Raw genomic sequence first — 15588 nt, forward strand, 5'->3', positions numbered from 1 at the left:
CGACCCTTGCTTAGGCGCCATTTTGAGAACAGCGCTCATGAGTGTCAGCGTAAGTAATCTGTATTTACCCACTGCGTCAGAGACCACTAAACCGGGTATGCTGTATTCTATTGATTTTTTACAATAAGATAATTGTATTTCCTGTTAAGGTAAATTTCAAACTTTCATCTAATTCTATTCTTCACAGTTAGAACAAAATATAGGTCGTTTCAGACAAATACAAAACACACACACTCTTTATAAATGTTTCCTCCTCAAGATCTACATAATACCGAGTTCACTATCACTAGCTGCTTGGTTTTTTTAGATTAACTCCTTCTGACAGTCAAATGCAGCAATCTACATTAATGTGTTACATCCATCTTAAAGATACCCTCTGCTAACCATACCACACCTCGGCCCTGCATCCATTACAACCAATCGTACTACAGTTACTGGAACAGTTTTATCTGGCTTTGTAAACTTATCTGGTTTTGTGATAACATAGCTGTGTTTTATTGCCGTTTTGCAGTCAGAGTGACTGACAGTACGTTCCCAATTACAAAATGGCGCCGATTAAACTCCATGCTTGGCTGCCTGTTCATCATGCTAAAGACATCTAGCATCACTGCACAGATACACAGCTATGTCACCCAACCCTTATCACATTGCAGAGCCCAGCAGGGTGTGGCAACTGTGTCTTGGATGTGAGGAAGGATTATTGTCACAACATACATTTGTGCTATCCCACATAGATAAATACACTAGGGATGACTATCGTTCATCTATGAATCAAATTAATTCAAGGTTTATGACCGATGTAGAATACTTTTCCCAGCGATGGTGGAGAACCTATGTTTTCTGTACATCACTGTCTCAGCCTAAACCAATATTTATGTATGTTATAAAAATATATATATATATATATATTTTTTTATAACGATCGTAGTTTAGACCACAGCACCCGTGACTCACCACCCCTGATCTTTGATTGGTCAGCGGGTCTTTCATGGAAAGCTAGGATGGCCATCTATGACTGAAACCATATATGGTCTCCCATAGCACAGTTGGGGGTCTATTCATGTAGCATTGAAAAGACCTTTTTTTGGCGGTAAACAGGGCTTTTCTCTGCCTACTGCAATTCACAGAGCGGGTTAACGTGTAGAAGTCTCTGACTTCTCCAGCGTTACCCCCGCTCTGTGCCTGAATCGCATCACCATACCTTTGTATGGTGAGTGCGATTCATGAAGGTGTGGAAAGCTCTGCTTTCCGCTTCTCCATGGAGTCCAGGTTCGCCATCTCAGGACGCCGTAACCTGAACTGTAGTGCGGAGACATCAGGGAAGCTCAATGCTTCCCCGATCACTGCTCTGCACCTCGCGCTGGCTCTGCCCCCCGACCTCACAGCAACTACTTCGGGCTGACGGGAGGTAAACACCCTGCGCATGCGCAAAGTGACCCTCCGCTGTACCCCGCGCATCGCTGGGAAGGACCGCTGGAGCAGACCTCACCGCAATAGCCCTAGACACCGCAGCGCATCGTCTTAAGGGTAAGTATACATTAATTGCTACTTATCACAGCTATACATCGCATCAAAGCAATGCGATGTGTAGTGATAAGTAGCAATTATGTTTTCGTTTTCTGTATGAATAGACCCTTTAGTGACCATATTTGTCCACTCACACTTTTCACATCGCAGCTGAACACACCCATGGCCATCCCACTTAAAACACTGTTACTGAGAAATAGTTATGCTGCTGATATTGATTTGGTATTGCCATGAGCGGTTATTTGTGCATTCAAGCAGTGCATACGCCCAGTGCGCTGCGTCCTGTGTCCGCAGTCACCGCCGCCTGCCCGCTCCCCGTCTGCAGCAGACGCCGTGGACTGTGTGGGCGTCCGCTGTAGCCGTCTCCAGTGACAGATACTAGAGGTCATTACTGACCTCTAGTGTCTGTACGGCGCTGCTATGGCAGAGATCTCATGACGTCTCTCCCATAGTGATCTATTCATGAAGCATTGAAAAGTGTGTTAAAGTGAGCCAGTGGAGAAGTTGGCCATGGCAACCAATCCGCTGCTATGTATAATGTAAAATATTTCATAAAAGAAAAAAAATATGAAAAAAAAAAAATCTCAAACACGTTGTGATTCACAATGAAGGCAGGAAAGTGATCGTACCCTTATATTTGGTGTGAGCCGCAGGTGTTGAGAAAGCAGTAGGCTCCAGAGTTTAGAATCACAAATGTTACCCAAAGCATGCAGAGATTGTCCGTCTTGATTATGGAATAAGGCACAGCATGGCAAACCAACGCGTTTCTGGACTATGCTGTCCCTTTTTCAAGGTCTATATCAGGTTTGAATAATTTTAACATTGATGGGGAGAAACAGATGGTTTACTACCATCGATTGATGTTTCAAGGCTAGTGAATTATTTGGCATCTAAGTATCAGTGCATGGCTCCAGATAAATTGAAAACATAATTCTTAATTAATAAATGATTAATAGAAAAAAATTATAGAACATATATATAGAATTATTTAGTAAATCTTTGTCTTTATTTATATTGTATTAGTTTTAAAAAATGGCAGAGGGTGGTAGCAGAAAACGAACCTCACTTACTCAAGATGAAGCTGAAACATCTCACAGTCAGAAGAGTCACAGTGATGCTTCTCATGATGAATATGAATCTCCTGATGAAGGAAGCATCCACAGGGCCCCAAAGTTCACAGATGATGAAACAGACACCCTCATTGACCAAGTTATTCATCATACATGTCAGCTATTTGGTCCCGAAGCTTTTAATGTACACCAGAAATTTAAAAATAATACTTGGGAAGAAATAGCAAAATCTGTGTCTACAGCTCGAGATATACATCGAACTCCTGAAAGCTGCAAAAAGAGACTACGTGACTGTAAGAGGAAGACAAATCATAAAATAAAGTGTAGAAGAAAACTCCAAAAGGTTTGGGAGAAAAAACTAGAAGAGCACTTTAGAATGGTACAAGATGACGAGAGGCCACCCACTGGTTCCCAGGGTAACTATTTTACAAACTATAAATATGTATATAACTATATCTAGATAGATAGATAGATAGATAGATAGATAGATAGATAGATAGATAGATATATTATCGTATTGTCCATGAAAAATATCAATCCACCAGATGTGTGTGTGTCTATATCTATATACACACAAACATAGGTGGAGTATGCCATATCCCAATATCAATCAATAAAAGAAAAAAATTTTACACATAGATTTTAATGGGAGAGTAAGATAGTGAAAAATTTGTTTTATGATGGCAAATGTGAAAATAATTATTTTAATACACAACATTATAAAGAAAATTACATAAATTGACCTTCAGGCTGTTTGTATAATGTGTATATGAAACAAATTAATTGTGTAAATATACACACACTTTGTTTAATGCACAAAGTATGTTAAAAAATTGTATAAAATGACCTTACGGGTTTGTGTATAATGTGTATATTAAACATAAATGCACTCTGTGCTTCAATTTGGACACCATCGCCATGCGATCTCATTATGATATGCAGTTAGTACAAATACTTTCAAATTGTATATCCAAAATAGTACCTGAACCCATCATTTAGGATAAGGTTTACTCAATGTGTGTGTGTGTGTGTGTGTGTGTGTGTGTGTGTGTGTGTGTGTGTGTGTGTGTGTGTGTGTGTGTGTGTGATATTAAAATGTTTAGTAACTGTAATATTTTTATTTTATTTTTTATATTTGCTAAAGAACTTAAGGTTGCTCAAGAAAAAAATCAAAAGAAAACATAAGAAAAAGCAGAAGAATTTGGAAGAGCAACAGTCTGGTAAAAAATTTAAAACAAAAGTAAAAACGTTACAACTAAACAGTAAATAATGTTTGCAATATTGTATGATGTTATATCGTGAGTTAGATAATAAATAGTTTATGTAAGATATTTCAAAATATAGTGCATATGAAAACATATACTGTTAATTTCTTTGTTCTATTGAGCCAAAATAAATACTTTGGTCATAATTAAAAATCAATGTAATTTTTTTTTTTAAATACATATATAATTATTAGCTGAAAAAATAGTTCATTGCTAAGTAAATGCTAGTATAATCAAAATAAATTAATTAAATTAAAATCTCTTACTTATGTCTCTCGTTTTATCAACGAGATATACCAAAAGTTAACTGATTACTTTGTAATTGATTATCAATAATTACACTTATAAAGGACATTCTACGAACGCTGCTGCCGCCAATGGTTAAAATTGCAGGCGCAAAGGAGAATTATGCCATTCTTTATCAGCCCAATCCTGCTGCTGATGCTACTCTTCTAAATGCTGTAAATGTGTGGACTACAGGCAACCCTCACTATGTTATATATGTAAGATATCCGAACTTAATTTTTTCATGTAGGAGGTCATTAGGTAGATAAACATTGATTGGGCTACTAAAAGTCAACATTTATTATGTAGACATGGTCATTAGATTGACATGAGAAATAAGTAGACCTGAGTCCAACCTTCTTAATTTAATTAGTTATTTTTCTTCCTATTTAAGGATCAACTTGGACAACAATTGGGAATGGGAACCTGCAAATAATACAGCGGTAGCTGAGCTAGGCACCTTACACAACACATCACTTAACGAGGAATGTGAGAACAAAAACAGAATTAAAAACCCATGTTGAAATTTTTTACTATATAACTAATTACCGACAACCCTTCTCCATACACTTATGTCTTGTCACTATTCATCCACGCAAGGCCGACCAGTAATGATTTTTAACTGTCACCCCCTTACCGGCCACACAGATAAGTGTTAGAGCTTTGTATTAGACTCACATTATTTTTTTACAGATTTTTAGTCAAATATTTCCACAGTGTGTTGTAAATTGCTACCTACTTTCCTGAGTTAGCGTTGAACCTAAAAACATACACACATGCTATCTAGCATCTTATTCTAATTTTATAAACATGCCCTCCTACTGTAAAATAATATTGTGCTAGCTATAATGTTTTACCCTATGTTGTAGAAATAAATCAAAAATTGGATTATAAGCTATATTATTGAGCCAAAAAGGCTTTTTTCTGTTGTAATAAAATAATAATAATAAATATAATAAAATATTATATGTATTAAAAAATATTACTATAAAAATATAAGTAAATACATTTTTGAGGTATGCTTTACACAGTTTTATAATGCTAGAAATATTGTAATGTCTATAAAATATTATGTATTTATATGTATGCAATGTTAAATATACCTATTATTTATTTCAGGTTCCTTTACAACAATTTCAAGGAAAGTTTCTTTTTCTGAAACAAAAACAGTTATGACAGACAATTTTCCTTCAACTGCGGATGAACCATCAGTGATGCCACATATTTTAACATTGGACAATCCTTCCATGGTGGACGAACCATCAATGCTGCATCATGATGCAACAGCGGACCATGCTACCATGTTGGACCAACCATCAATGCTGCAACATACTTCGACAGTGGATGATACTTCCTTTGTGGCCGAACCATCAATGCTGAAACATTCGGCAAGAGTGGATGATCATTCCACGGTGGACCAAACATCAATGATGCAAGAATATTCTTCTGTGGTTCACAGTTCCACTACGGTAGAGACTTCCACGGTAAATGAAACATCCATGAGGCAAGAACAATCAACAATGGATGATCCTTTCATGGAGGATGAAAATTCAACCATGCTAAACCCTTTAATGTTAGATAAAGGTATTTATTTTAATCAATATAAATAAAATTTACTATCATTGATATTCAATATGGTTAAAAACTATGTTTAAGATGAATGGTATTTATCTATTATGTTTTAAGCCATAGAAAGCAACATGGTGACTGCCACACAGACACAGGATAACATTAATGAGGAGCCTGTATTGCACAGCCAGAAAAGTAATATTGATACAGAAGATACCAACCAGGTGGAATTGAATGCAGAGACTGCACATTCTAGTGTAATTGACCATGGTCTTCAAGACCAATTCCTGGACTCTACAAATCAAGGTAAATTTTTTTAATGTATAAAACATAGATTTTAATGAGATCCACTATCATTAATAGATACTGGTTTTTTTATAACTTGATTTTTTGGTTCTTCTAACTATACTTAATAAATTGTCTGTAACTTGATGTATTAACTGTACCTAGAACTTTTTATACACACAGAATGTGAAGTTAGCAGATCACAAACCATTAGCCAACAGGATTCTTTAAAGGAAGCCATGCAGCTAATTGAGAGGAATAGAAATGAAGAAATGAAAAAAATTGAACATCAAATAAATCAGCTGAATAATAATATACAGATTCTCAACACAACACAAAGACAACAGAATCAAGCACTTGTCACTCTTGCAAATTTTTACGATCATCTTGTTTCATCACAGAATGTGGCAGCAATCAACTACCAACAGATGCAGCACAGTATAAATCAAATGCTAGCATGGCAGTATGAGACTATTACCATCACACGCATGATTTCCACTTTCATGCAACTGTTGACAGAAGAAAGACAAAGAATGTCCAGATCAGATAATCCTTCTTGTATATCCAATGCTACAGCAGGAACCTTTGTATCCAGCTGTACACGTGGAGACTATGTAACAAGCTCTACACACAGAGAGTATGCAACGAGCGCTGCACCTGGAACCTATCTATACACCACTTTACCAGGAGAATCTGTATCCACCCCTGCAGCAGGAACAGATGTATCCACCACTTTACCAGGACCCTATGTATCCACCACTGCAACAGTAACCTATGTATCCACCACTTTACCAGTATACTCTGTATCCACTGCTGCAGCAAGTACCAATGTTTCCACCACTTTAACAGGACCATATGTATCCTACACTTTACCAGGACCCTATGTATCCACCACTGCAGCAGGACCCTATCTATCCACTACTTTAACAGGACCCTATGTATCCTCGACATTATCAGGACCCTATGTATCCATACCTGCAACAGGACCCTGTGTATCCTCCACTTTTGCGGGACCCTATGTATCCATCCCTGCACCAAGACCCTATGTATCCACTACTTTAACAGGACCCTATGTATCCTCGACATTATCAGGACCCTATGTATCCATACGTGAAACAGGACCCTGTGTATCCTCCACTTTTGCAGGACCCTATGCATCCATCCCTGCACCAAGACCCTATGTATCCACCACTGCAACAGAACCCTATGTATGCACGACTGTAACAGGACACTATGTATCCTCAACTTTAGCAGAACCCTATGTATCCATCCCTGCATCAAGACCCTATGTATCCACTACTTTTACAGGACCCTATGTATCCTCAACTTTAGCAAGACCCTATGTATCCACCACTGCAACAGAACCCTCTGTATCCACGACTGTAACAGGACACTATGTATCCTCAATTTTAGCAGAACCCTATGTATCCATCCCTGCATCAAGACCCTATGTATCCACTACTTTTACAGGACCCTATGTATCCTCCACTTTAGCAAGACCCTATGTATCCACCACTGCAACAGAACCCTCTGTATCCACGACTGTAACAGGACACTATGTATCCTCAATTTTAGCAGAACCCTATGTATCCATCCCTGCATCAAGACCCTATGTATCCACTACTTTTACAGGACCCTATGTATCCTCCACTTTAGCAGGACCCTATGTATACAACAACTTACATGGAGACTATGTATCCACTGCTTATAGAGGCCTCAATGTATCCACCACTGCACCAGGGCCCTATTTATTGAAGCCAAAACCAGGACACTCAGAATCCACTACTGGACAAATTGCCTCAGAATCCCCCGCTGACTCAGGACCCTCAGAATCCACCGCTGCACCAGGAAAGTATAAATCCACCGCTGCACCTGTACCCTCTGAATACAGCCCTGAAAACACAAATTTGAGAAGCATAGCTGTAGCATCAGAAGTGCATTCAAGATTGCAATTGGCTTATCGACCTAGCTCAAGCTATGATGAGAATATGGATCTTCGAGTAAGATTAGAGCGTGCAAATATTCAAATTCAACATTGGAAGAGACAGGAAGCTAACGATGAGGATGAAGCTTAAATATTAAAGGTAATGAATAAATGTATATAGATTGCATTATCAGATAACTAAATATGGTGAGACATATGTGCTATGCTTTTTTTGAAAAACGTAACATAAAAAATGTGTTTCCTCAAGATAACAAATGTGCCCTACTCAACGATCATCATCCTGCACTTAAAAAATCCTACATATAACACTAACATTTATTATTTTTAATTAGTTTTAGCCATAGGCTTCTTATTCAAATTGCGAGTTTGAATCACCAAACTCAATAGGAAACTAAGTTAATCCTACATTGATTTTCTATTGTAATTTTGTGTATGGTTTGTAAATTTTTCAAAAAAAAAAAATCATTTGATTTACTTTGGATACAGTCTTAGCAGAGTGTTATAGGCTACAAGTTTAGACATCACAAGAGTGGAGTATAAGCAAAATGCTGGCATGTAGCATACAAATATATTTGTTTTATGTAGAGGACCAGAGCTCTGGAAACACACATGTAGACAAAGTTGCCTGAAATATAAAAGGAAAACAAATAAAAAAAGAGTAAAGACATAAGGAAGAAGAGTGTTAAACAGGATATAATAAACTTTTAAATATATATGGATAGATAGGGGTACTGGCGACCGGCTGGTGTTTTTTATTTACAAAAAATATTTAGCGGACTCGAGTATCAAATATAAAGGACTGGAATTAGAAAAAAACTCCTTTTTATATAAAAGAGAAATAACAATTTATTTTATCAATAATAAAAAATATTTAACAATTGCTTTCTAAAAAATACATATAAAACCGATTCCTCTACAATTGTAAAAAATGTATTAAAACGGATTATATAGTAAAAAGCAGTTGTATAAAAATATTTTAAGACGTATAATGAAAAGGAATATAGGTATATCACCTGATGTAGAAGCCTCTCCGTCAAAGGCGCTGTACTGAGCCGGGTTTGCTGGGGCTCTGTGCAGTGAACGTACAGCTGGTCTCGTCACCGGTGTACCATCCAGATGAACACGGTAGTTTAATTCTGCTGAAGGATGCTGTACCAGTCTGGATATGCAACAGTGTAAAAATACTGGAGCAGCAGATTCTCCCTCCGCTGGTGTAAAAATCCGTATTAATTGCGGCTACGGTCCACTCGATGCATGCGGCTCACAGGGTGTCAGGAGAATATAGCAGTCCAAATGTGGTCCTTCAAAGGAGTACCTTTGAAATGAAATAAAATTCATTTCCTTCTGATGAAACGGCCAGCGTTGTGGGACGAGAAACGCGTTAAGGTACTCCTTTGAAGTACCTCATTTGGACTGCTATATTCTCTTAACACCCTGTGACCCGCATGCATCCAGTGGACCGTAGCCGCAATTAATACAGATTTTTCCACCAGCGGACGGAGAATCTGCTGCTCCAGTATTTTTACACTGTTGCATATCCAGACTGGTACAGCATCCTTCAGCAGAATTAAACTACCGTGTTCATCTGGATGGTACACCGGTGACGAGACCAGCTGTACGTTCACTGCACAGAGCCCCAGCAAACCCGGCTCAGTACAGCGCCTTTGACGGAGAGGCTTCTACATCAGGTGATATACCACAAATTTAATTTGACCATCACTATCCATTTGACACATAATACTACAGCACGGTTGTCCGCAAGTCCAGTACTGGGACACTCTCTACCAATGAGATTCTATTGTGTATAAGGAGGACAGTGACTTATAACAGAGGCACTTTTTAGCAGTCTCCTTTTTACAATCATTTCAGCTCGTGGACGCACGGCTGATTTTCATGAAGCATTAATGCAGCCCTAACTAGGGTTTATTAAAGGTTTTTTATTCATATTTGTTCAGGAGATATGGCAGTCTCGTTTACATTTATATAATATCAATTGTTTTTTCTTAGGCTAGTTCATGTACTGCATTTTTATGTGGATGACATATTAATATTTTAAATAAAATAATATATTGGATTCATTCTGCGCTCCCACTATTTATATATTCTAATTGTATTTGCAATAATATTTGAATAGATTACCAATCGGAACATATTTGTGTGTTTAATGTACACATTACACAATTTTGCTTCCAAACTCGCAAAATAGTAAATTTTTAATATTGATATATAAAAAATTGGAATTGTAAATTAAAATTATGAAGGTAAGGATGGGATCAGATTAGCAAATATATATGGTTCTTTGATGGCGTAAACCATCTAGCCAATTGACGCTATCATCATTTCCCATGTTTCCCTCAAAGACATACACGCGTATGTATTTCCCACATATTGCGTCATTTAAGTTTTAGGGTGCTGTAAGTATGAGGAATAATAATAAAAACAATAAGCTAACATAGTATTTTCAATGAATAAAAGTTTTATTTTCTAAAGGGTGAACTTTGAACAGGTTAACATATTATAACTGGTAATAGATTTATAAATAAATCTTGAAAAAAATATATTGTATATGTTTCTATAATAAAGATTAATAAGAATAATATCACCGCATCAGATTATGTTATGTAGGATCAAGATGGTTTTCATATTCTTTGTTGTGGATTCATTGTGGATCAAGTTTCTTTTCCTGTATTGAAAAAATAGTCATACACTGTGTGCACAAACAATGATGATTCAATAAAAAAATTTAAAAAATGAACATTTTTTACGTGTTTTCTATATAATAATATAAAAACAAAAAAAAAATTTTTTGTCATATTTGTTAATCTAAGAGTAATCGTTTTTTATTTTACATTAAGGGAAAAAATCTGTCAACTTTAATACCCAAACATTGAGAGATATTACACTGTTTTATTCGTATTGTATAATTTTCTTATTGTACTATATTTTGGTAAATATACACAGTTTCTGAAGAAGATGTGGAAATACTATTGCCATCCTAATCTGACAGTGTTTATATTAATGATGGATAAAAATTAAGAACATTTTATTTTTGTTATTGTTTCAAATAATTCAATAGGAAAATGTTAAATATATTGCTGTCATAACAATATAGTTAAATATGATATTTTTTCAAATAAATATATTCAGTTGAATAATATTTTATTGTTATGTAATATTAACAATAGAGAGTGGATCCTTACTAGGCATTTCCAAAGTTAGAGATATGGTCCTGTGTAGTAATATATATATTAGTGTATAGGTAAAGCAAATATGTTCATTTTAGATATGTTAATATTTTTAAAGGTACATGATTCCAGGATTCATGTTAGAAGTACAATTTAGTTTAGAATTATAATTAAATAAAAAAAAAAGGAATGAATCTAAAAATGAAGATATGGATATCAGACATTTCAAAGGTCATAACAGTTAACAAGATTATGTAAGAAATAAATTAAAAATATTATTTAATGTATGTAATATGTTTTGTTAAGAGCTGATTAAAGTACGTAAACAGGCTAAATATAAAAATGCTAAAAACTGTTTCAATAGGTATAGTTACCGCAAAACCAAATAATGAGGAGTCCTAATCAGCGGATTGCAGTTGATTGGAAGGGCAAACAAGATAACTAGTTTAGGTGAAAAAAAAATATAATTAACAATGTCAAGATTAAACTATTACATTAGAACAGATGATTAAGGTACATAAATAGAAGACAAATTATCTACATCAAATTGTTTTAAAATGCATATTACCTGGAAAGTAATAAGGAGAAAAAATCTTCTTTGGCTTGCAGATGATGATTGGGAGGTCAGAACAGTAAACTAATTTAAAAAAATTGAGTAAATATATTAGCAATGCAGAAAAGTTAGCAAATGTTTAGAATAGTTGATATGCACTTTGAAATTGTATACAATTTAGAGAGCAATATTAAGGGGGGTACTCATGGAAAGATCCATGGCTAAAATCTAATCAATCTGACTAGATTGATTAGATTTTCTGCACATATCACTCGTGTGTAGCCCCCTCTGCGATAGCGATGCGCGGTGACGAACATCGCTATCGCTGCTGCTAGATTGAGCCTGCATGCAGACCATTACAGTTACATCAATTTAGAGTTAGTGTCTACTATACTATATTGACATTTGTGTGCTAATAAATTCTTTATAATTTAAAAAAATAATCAAATTTAAGGGAAGGGGGTATTGCTTGTTTGAGAAATGAGGTGTAACAATGTAAGATTGTTATTAACCAATCATAATATTTAGTATGTTACATGCACAATAAAACATTAAAAATTTAATTAATACCTATCAGTGTTTTGCATTTTTACAGTTTATACATAAATTAGAATTTATCTCATTGTGTTAAAAACAGTTATTTCATAAGGATAAGGCCAGGATAACACAGCATGTGTCTAAATGAGTTATGGAACCACAGCATACAGCATGCCTTTAAACTTTTTTTTTATTATAGTGATGCCAACACTGTGGCAGTGCATGCTGGGTAGTTTAGTTACACAGAAGTTGGTGAGACAAAGGTTGCCTAACCATTACCTAGTCCATGGTTTCCTTCGGCATTTTAAATACACCTCCCAGCAAGCATGGACAACATGTTTAAATATAATAAAAGCAAACCTGTGAGAGTGCATGCTGGGATGTTTATTTCAACAGCAAATGGAGAACCACAGCATGTACACCATGAATTAGGCAAATAAAAAAATCTAACCGTTGCAGTAAAAATAGGATTTCAAAAATGGTGCAACCAAATATATATATATATTTGTTTTGATATAGAAAATATTGTAAATCTGTTTGATAAACAATATAATTGTTTTAATTGAAGAATATTAATAAAATTTATGTTAAAATTAATGAAGGGAAACTTTATCAAAAACATTACATGGGTACAACTGTGCTAAACTGAAATGGGAAACCATTATATTTTAAATCTTTAAAATATAGCTAGAGATTTTTGATTGATGTATATTTTAGAATGGAAAACATAATGTAGAAAATACTTGAATAATAGTTAATTTCTATAATTATAAAAATTCTACTTACCAGTAATGATAGCATCCCAAAATTCAATATGTGAAAAGTGGTTTTTTTTTTATGGTATTTTAAATGATTGAAAGTCAACTAATGAAAAATAAACCATAGAAAATATGAAACTTAACTTTAAAATGAAAAAATAACTATGTTTATAATTAGTTTTAAAGTTACTCCAACTTGAGATGGAAGGCAATGGCATTTAGAAATTCCATCAAATCTATGAAACCAAGTTGGGCAAAACATTTCTGTAGTGCATCTTCTCGAGCAGTATTTTCACGTTTGGTTGGTGTTCGGGCAACATTAAAGGTTACTTTTTCAATGAGCTTGGTGGTCATTTGTTGCTCCTTGTGAAGATAGGAGATAAGTTTGTAGACTCCAAACTTTTTCTCTCCCAGGAGAATATTCCATCTCCTGTGCCATCCTTCCAACTTATTTTGGGTCCTTGGAATCCCACCAACCATATTGTCATGCACTGACCACATGCATGGTGGAAACAGTGGGGGAGATCTGTTTTGACTTCTGGTTCGTTCTCTAAGCCGCCCCAATATATATGTCTCCTCAAAATAAGTTACTAATGTAGCAGCATTAGGAGGCATTTCTGATTTTAATTGTTCAAATGCAGCAGGGATTTCGTCTGCTGGGAGGAAGGAAAGTGCCTGAAGGTTCCTAAGTTTCATAGCAAATGCATGATCACGTCCATATTGTACAGATAAGCCACATGATTGAATTTTTCGCCAAATATTTTGACCTAAATGAAACAAGCAACACTTATGTGTGCTACTCGGAAAAACTTGTTTAGCTGCTTGTATTGCAGCATTCTCAAAATCTGTCAAAATGTAAAGAGGAGAAAATAGAATATCATATTCCTGTGCATAATCCTGTAGGTCTTCTAAAAAACGGATATAACAAACCTCACTTTTGCTACTAAGCAATCCATAGACCAGTGGGACGAAGCGTTGCGTACTGTCATCTGTGCCAACCATAGCATGAATTGAGTATATTTGTCTAAATAGGGTTGGACACGTTTTGAAAGTGCCATCCATTACCCAATACGGTGCCTCATGAAGCTTCCGCAAGTTAGCTTCTGTACTGAATAATAGTGTCCTTTCGTTGTGGAAAGTACTGTCCTTTCCAAGAAATTTTATCCCATCAATGTATTCCAAATTATGTGGGATATCAATATCATCGAGTGTGGTTGGCTCAGGTGGGCAATCCGCTCTCCTTACCCTTTTCACAAGTTTACGGAGGGATTCACTGTTAGGAAGACAGGCAGCACTAGTAGACGGCATTTGGGCAGTAACCGCTTGAATTATTACAGATGGTGGATCATTGGTATCCCTTGCACGTTGCTTTATTGATGCCTTGGCAATGGCAACATCTGTTTTTTCAGCCTTCGGAGTATGAGTATGTTCTCCATGAGTATTAAGTTGGTGCTGTCCTGCAACAATGGTCGTCTTTGCAAAACATGAACAAGGGCCGGTCTTCCTCTCTGTGCAGTGCCAATAGACGACATCACCACGCTGCTTGTTTTTTGCCAAAAGATATCCGTCTATGTTTAAGAGCATTCCTCTTGTAGAAGGAACCAAACGACATGAAGGTTCATCAGCCATAGTTGAAATACGAATGAGTACTTGATCAGAAGGCTGGATGAATGTCGATTATGTAGACCTGAGCTAAGAGTAACTCTTTATAGCATTTTGAAGAGGGAGGAGAGTTAAAATATATTCAAATGTAACCAATGACCAAAACTTTAAATTTAAATAAGTGGGAGGGTTAAAATTAACAAATATTTTTTAAGGGTAAAACGTTGGGATATTGATTGGATTTAAATAAAAAACTTTTATTAGGATACATACCTATACTAGTATAAAATATAAAAAATGTATACTTAGAGAGGTTTGTCAATAATATATGGAGAGTGCCGTCATACGATTGTTCATGGTCTGGAATGAGACTTGTAGCGACACGCAATAGAAATAACTTTGTGGGTGCCAGAGTCTCATTAGAGGCACATAAAGGGGTACAGGGGGAGGTATGAGAAGAATGGGAGTGTACGTCCAGAAATAGAGGGGTGCGCAGGGATGGGGGGGGGGGGGAGTGTACCATGCAGGGAATGATTGGCGGCAGTGGGTAAAGGCTTGTGGGAGATTGGCGGGCAGCCTTGGACTTGTAGTTCCAGGCATAAGAGGCTTGTGGGAGCTTGGCGGTCAGCCTTGGACTTGTAGTTCCAGGCATAAGAGGCTTGTGGGAGCTTGGCGGTCAGCCTTGGACTTGTAGTTCCAGGCATAAGAGGCTTGTGGGAGCTTGGCGGTCAGCCTTGGACTTGTAGTTCCAGGCATAAGAGGCTTGTGGGAGCTTGGCGGTCAGCCTTGGACTTGTAGTTCCAGGCATAAGAGGCTTGTGGGAGCTTGGCGGTCAGCCTTGGACTTGTAGTTCCAGGCATAAGAGGAGAGTCGGGCGGCTGAAGCTATCAACGGGGGTAGCGTCTAATGCAAGACGCCTGATGGGGTGCAGGGGGGTGGGGTGTGAAGAGAACACATAGGAGTGTACGTCCAGAAATAGAGGGGTGCGCAGGGATGGGGGGGGGGGG

General features: G+C 36.5%; 1 protein-coding gene and 1 long non-coding RNA gene across 2 annotated transcripts in view; one reads left to right on the forward strand and one right to left on the reverse strand.

The window, feature by feature from the left end:
• The window catches only part of LOC134944607 (serine-rich adhesin for platelets-like), an 82754-nt gene extending 74327 nt beyond the window's left edge, over positions 1 to 8427 (forward strand). Inside the window, exons 2-6 of the mRNA XM_063933313.1 lie at positions 2551 to 3013; positions 3742 to 3817; positions 5267 to 5731; positions 5834 to 6022; positions 6185 to 8427. Of these exons, the coding sequence (XP_063789383.1) occupies positions 2984 to 3013; positions 3742 to 3817; positions 5267 to 5731; positions 5834 to 6022; positions 6185 to 8076 (2652 nt within the window). The 5' untranslated portion in view covers positions 2551 to 2983 and the 3' untranslated portion in view covers positions 8077 to 8427. The remainder of the gene's footprint in view (positions 1 to 2550; positions 3014 to 3741; positions 3818 to 5266; positions 5732 to 5833; positions 6023 to 6184) is intronic.
• A 1991-nt stretch (positions 8428 to 10418) lies between these two features.
• On the reverse strand, positions 10419 to 11830 carry LOC134943386 (uncharacterized). Its single transcript, XR_010181508.1, has 3 exons — positions 11700 to 11830; positions 11506 to 11572; positions 10419 to 10629 (listed from the first exon to the last, which is right to left on the reverse strand). It is a non-coding gene; the product is annotated as an uncharacterized LOC134943386 (long non-coding RNA).
• Positions 11831 to 15588: the final 3758 nt, after the last annotated feature.

This window comes from Pseudophryne corroboree, chromosome 7 (assembly GCF_028390025.1).
Source record: "Pseudophryne corroboree isolate aPseCor3 chromosome 7, aPseCor3.hap2, whole genome shotgun sequence".
Classification (NCBI taxonomy): domain Eukaryota; kingdom Metazoa; phylum Chordata; class Amphibia; order Anura; family Myobatrachidae; genus Pseudophryne; species Pseudophryne corroboree.